The sequence below is a fragment of the Pipistrellus hanaki genome (genome assembly GCF_964339955.1).
Source record: "Pipistrellus hanaki genome assembly, chromosome: 1".
NCBI lineage: Eukaryota > Metazoa > Chordata > Mammalia > Chiroptera > Vespertilionidae > Pipistrellus > Pipistrellus hanaki.
In genome coordinates, this window is record NC_140503.1 from 5,675,113 (window position 1) to 5,680,333 (window position 5,221).

Consider the following 5,221-nt stretch of genomic DNA (forward strand, 5'->3'; position numbering starts at 1 on the left):
TGGGGGGACGGGGGTGGGGGAAGAGGGGCAGGCGCTCCGGGGCAGATGCGGGGACTGTGGGTTTAGGCCTGCAGCTGCTCTAACCCATCAGAATGGGGTTCTCTGACCTGCTCACGGGTGCCCCGGGAGACTAACAGCCCCCGCCCGGGCCGCTCCTGGACGAGGACACCGCAGTCGCTGTGGCCCCGGGCAGCGGGGGAGGCTCCGCAGGTAACCCAGGAGGCAGCCAAGGTGGAAACAGCGCCCCCGCCTGGAGCTGTGTTTGCACCTCCCCACTAGGCCAGAGAGCCACAGGCCCAGCCCCCTCCCCTGGGAGACAGCGCAGCAGGGGCCTCAGCGGTGGGGACTCAGTGCAGAGGGAGGTCTGGCTCCGGGTCCGAGCTCCGCTGCTATGGCTCTGCCAAAGCCCCTTCTCCTCTGGGCCTCGGTTTCCCCTTCGTTGGGTGAGGGTTGAACACAAAGGGGACGTTCACTCTGCAGGGGCGGGGACCCGGTCCGGGGGGGGTGGGGGGGACCGTCAGTGCCGGGGGTGGGAGCGGAGATGGGGCTGGCCGTGCGCCCGGGTCTCCCCGTTCCTCTCACGTCCCCGGTGTGGCTTGCAGGTCCTCAAAGAGTCGCTGAGGCTGTACCCGCCGGCGTGGGGCACCTTCCGGCTGCTGGAGGAGGAGACCCTGATTGACGGGGTCCGAGTCCCCGGCAACACCCCGCTCCTGGTGCGTGGGGCCCGCCTGCGCCCGCCCCGCGGTGGCCGTGTGGGCGCCCCTGAGGCGGGGGGGCCTGTGGCCCCGTTCTCCTCACTGGCTGCCCCGGGTGCTCTATCCGGTCTCACCGTAACCCCGTGAGGCTGTTCTCCCCTCCACCTGTCCCGTCTGGATCCCGGGGGAGGGTCTGGACGGGGTGCCCATGCCCGGCCTGGGGCGCTGAGGCGCAGAGAGGCGATTCGTCTTGTGTCAGAAAGAAACCCTGCCCTGCCCTGAGCTCGCACACTCCCTGACATCCCCGTCTAAGTTCATTTGGTTATTTATTGGCTTCCTCCGAGGGTGTTCTTCCCGTGCGTTTTAGAGAGAGTGCGAGAGAGGGGGGGGGGGGGGGGGAGACAGCCAGAGGGATCGATGTGAGGGAAACTCATCGATCGGCTGCCTCCAGGGCTGGAGAGGAGCCTGCAACCGAGGCATGTGCCCTTGACCGGAATCGAACCCAGGACCCTTCAGTCTGCAGGCCAACGCTCTAGCCACGGAGCCACACCGGCTGGGGCTGTCTTCTGAGTTTACATTTTCCTTTTGAAAGTGAGGTTCTTATCTACACGGACTTGACTCTGTGTGTGGCGTGAGGTAGGGAGGCCTGTCCGTCAGCTGGGGCTGCCTAATCTGCACCTCAGCCGGGCCCACACAGCAGACACCACTGTCCCACCTGTCCGGGACTGGAGGTCAGAGAGCAAGGTGCCGGGAGGGCGGGTCTCTGAGCCTGACTCCTTGGCTTGTGGGTGGCCTCACTCGGCCTCTCCTGTGTGTGTGTGTGTGTGTGTGTGTGTGTGTCCATCTCCTCTTCCTGTAAGGACAGTCACATTGGACTAGGGGCACCTAAGGACCTCAGAGTAACTTTGTCCTCCAAACACAGTCACATCCTGAGGGAGGACTTCAGGATATGAATTTTAGGGGGACACACGCCAGCCCATAAGGGGACCCAGTTTTATTTTTAGTTATTTTTATGGAGAATCCCCTGAATCCAGCCCTATCCACTGAGCACCCCTTCCCCAGGGCTGGGCCACGCCTTCTCAGCACATATCAAAGCTTCATCCGTGTGTGTGTGTGTGAGTGTGAGTGTATGCATGTGTGTGTGTGTGTTTCCTTTTTCTGTTTATCTGCCTTAGTGACCATCTCTTCAGCAGGCCCTCACACCGGGCAGGGTGGGGCCTGTGGCTGGCCCTCAGTCCAGGGGTGCACCCTGTGGGCCTCAGTGAGCAGATGTGGGCTCCACCCCCAGCCCTGCACCCAGCTGGGTCCCCTCAGGCGGGACCCTGGGTCCCCGGGCCTCAGTGCCACCTTGTAAGACAGGGCTGGAAAGGATAGCGAACATCACTTGTTGGGCCACAAGCCCTGGCCCAGAGTCCGCGCCCTCTGCTGACCTGAGACCCTCCCTGCCTGACGCTCCCTGCACTTTCCAGAGCTCAGTCCCAGGCCCTCCTCCATCCGGGAGACAGAGCAGGGCAGAGCGGCTGAGACAGAGCGGCTGAGACAAAGCAGGGCGGAGCGGCTGAGGGGGGCTCTGGGCAGGGTCCAGAGGCCGCGGCTGGCAGCCGGGCCGGTTGTGGGGGCATGCATGGCCCTGGGGGCAGGGCACAGGGCATCGGGGAGATGTGGGGCCCCGTGAAGACAGGCGGGAGGCGGGGGGGGGGCGGGGGGGGGGGGCCTGAGCTCCACCCCAGGCAAGCCTGGTGCTGCAGAGACACCTGGAATCCCACCGGCGCTCAGGAGGGGGGGAGGGGCCTCGAGGCCGACCTGAGTGTGAACCTCAGTGCGGCCACTTACTGGCCAGGTGACTTCAGGCAAATCGTGAATCCCTCTGAGCCTCAGTGTCCTCCCCTGTAAAACGGGTCAGAGTCAGTACCCCCCAGGGGCCAGTGGGGCCCACAGTGGCCCAGATTGGGGGGGGGTGTGGAGGGATGGATGGGTGGAGGAGAGCAGGAGTGGGGTTTGGGGGGTACTCTGCTCCCAACCACCCCATCGGGCGGCCGTGGCAGGTGGGGGAGGTGCGCTGATTCTTGGAACCAGAGACCAGCGCGCCCTCCGCCCGCAGTTCAGCACCTATGTCATGGGCCGGATGGACACGTACTTTGAGGACCCGCTGACCTTCAACCCAGACCGCTTTGGCCCCAAAGCACCCAAGTAAGCGTCCCTTGAGCTGTCCGTGAGGGGCTCTGGCCTGAGCTGCCCTGCCCCCGAGCCCAGCAGCCCCCCAGGCCCACAGGAGGGAGCGTGACCCCATCGCGCCCCCTCTCACAGGGAGGAAATCCCGGCTCGGAGAGGGGAGCCTGAGGGTGGCTAGCCTGTACGTGGCAGAGCTGGGGTGTGAGCCCCGCTCAGACTGGTTCTAAAGCCCATGCTTATAACCAGCCCCTTATACTGGGAGGCCCTTGGGCAAGTGACTGCACCTCCGTGGGCCTTGATGTTCCTATCTGAGAGATGGGCACACCGCCGGCTCCCTCTGGAGGTGGTGTGGCAGTGAATAGGCATAAGTGCTGGACCCCTGAGTCCAGACCCAGGCTGCCAGAGCTGGACGTGTGACCAGGGCCTCGGGCGGGCTGCTCTGCCTCTCTGAGCCTCCGCGCCTCCCTCTGTGAAGCGGGGTAACGCCAGCTCCTTCGGAGGCTCAGAGGGGGACAGGGGAGAAAAGGCCGGGCCGGGCGCAGCAGAGGCAGCGACCGGGTCCAGTGGGTGCCAACCCGCCCCCGCCCATCACAGCACTGTCCCCTGACGCCTCCCTCCCCACAGGCCGCGGTTCACCTACTTCCCCTTCTCGCTGGGCCCGCGCTCCTGCATCGGGCAGCAGTTTGCTCAGGTAGGAGGCAGCGCCGAGGAGGGGCTGCGGGGCTAGGCCAGTGGTCAGCAAACTCGTTAGTCACCAGAGCCAAATATCAACAGAACAACGATTGAAATTTCTTTTGAGAGCCACGTTTTTAAAACTTAAACTAGATAGGTAGGTACGTTGTTATTAACTTAATTAGGGGACTCCTAAGCTGGCCTTTGCTAAAAAGTCAAGAGGCCAAAGAGCCGCATGTGGCTGGAGAGCCGCAGTTTGCCGACCACTGGGCTAGGGTCTTGATCTGGGCCAGGACACGGTGGGAGCCCTGCCCCGGGCGGCCCCGGCGGGGGGCTGGGGACCAGGGGCCACGGCCTGTGTGCTCGCTGACTCCGCTCTCCCCCCCCACGTGCAGATGGAGGTGAAGGTGGTGATGGCCAAGCTGCTGCAGAGGCTGGAGTTCCGGCTGGTGCCCGGGCAGCGGTTCGGGGTGCAGGAGCAGGCCACGCTCAAGCCGCTGGACCCCGTGCTCTGCACCCTGCAGCCCCGGGGCTGGCAGCCCGCGCCCCCGCCCCCGCCCTGCTGAGGGTGCCTGGGGCAGACTTGGACTCCTGGGGCAGGGGCCGCCCCCACCCTCCTCCACAACCCACCGCCGCCCGCCCTGCCCCCTGCCCTCCTCCTCGGGGGCCTCCACGCCGGCTCCCAGAGGGCCTTCTGCCCACTGCCTCCTGCTTCACGCCCCTCAGAGCTCCCTGTCCACTGCTAACCACTGCCCCTCCTGGGCCAGCCCCTGCCTCACTCCCAGCTGCCCCCAGCTGTGCCATCATCGCCCCCCCATCCCACCCCCGCCCCTCTGCACAGGCCACGCCCTCTGCCAGACGCCCTAACTCCTGCTCACTCCCTGAAGCCCTCCTCAGGTGTCACCTCCTCCAGGGGCCAGGGGCCCCTCCTCCGTGCTTCCTTGGTCACTGTGCTACCTCTAACACCACACTGACCACTGTTTCCTGAGTGCCCTTCGACGTGACCGGCCACCCTGCCAGGCCGTGCGCGCCTCCGGCGCCGGGTCCGCGTGTGATCCGTCTCTGAGGCCCCCGTGCCCGCCGGGGGCCTGGCGCAGAGCCGACGCTCAATAAATGTGTTGACTGCATGAACGACCGGCCCGACCAGGCCAGGGGGCTCGGCCCTCAGTTGGCTCATCTGTGAAATGGGGTGACGCGGAGGCCCGTCTCTCTAAGGGCTGGCCCCGCTCCGGAAGCTGCCCCTGGGGAGGCCCAGACGCCGTGCCCTCCGGACAGAACCGCCCGGGTTATTGTGGGCCCCGCGTTGGCAGGCACCCGCCCTTGCTACATGCAAGCCATGTTCCCAGGTGCAATGGTGTGAGGTTGGGATTGTAGGCAGGGTTTTTTTTGTTTTGTTGTTTGTTTGTTTAAAATATATTTTATTGATTTTTTACAGAGAGGAAGGGAGAGGGATAGAGAGTTAGAATCATCGATGAGAGAGAAACATCCATCAGCTGCCTCCTGCACACCTTCTACTGGGGATGTGCCTGCAACCAAGGTGCCTGCACTTGACCGGAATTGAACCCGAGACCCTTCAGTCTGCAGGCCGATGCTCTATCCATTGAGCCAAACCGGTCAGGGCTGGGTTTTGATGTGAGAGGGCCGGGGGTCAGGGGTTGGGGGCCGGGGGCCTGTGCTGTCTG

At 64.7% G+C, this 5,221-nt stretch overlaps 1 protein-coding gene across 1 annotated transcript in view; it reads left to right on the forward strand.

Moving 5' to 3' along the window:
• Positions 1–4,670, forward strand: part of CYP46A1 (cytochrome P450 family 46 subfamily A member 1) — a 24,634-nt gene extending 19,964 nt beyond the window's left edge. The window contains exons 12-15 of the mRNA XM_084899097.1: positions 603–713; positions 2,797–2,885; positions 3,492–3,558; positions 3,935–4,670. Coding sequence (XP_084755223.1) covers positions 603–713; positions 2,797–2,885; positions 3,492–3,558; positions 3,935–4,105 — 438 coding nt within the window. The 3' untranslated portion in view covers positions 4,106–4,670. The remainder of the gene's footprint in view (positions 1–602; positions 714–2,796; positions 2,886–3,491; positions 3,559–3,934) is intronic.
• Positions 4,671–5,221: the final 551 nt, after the last annotated feature.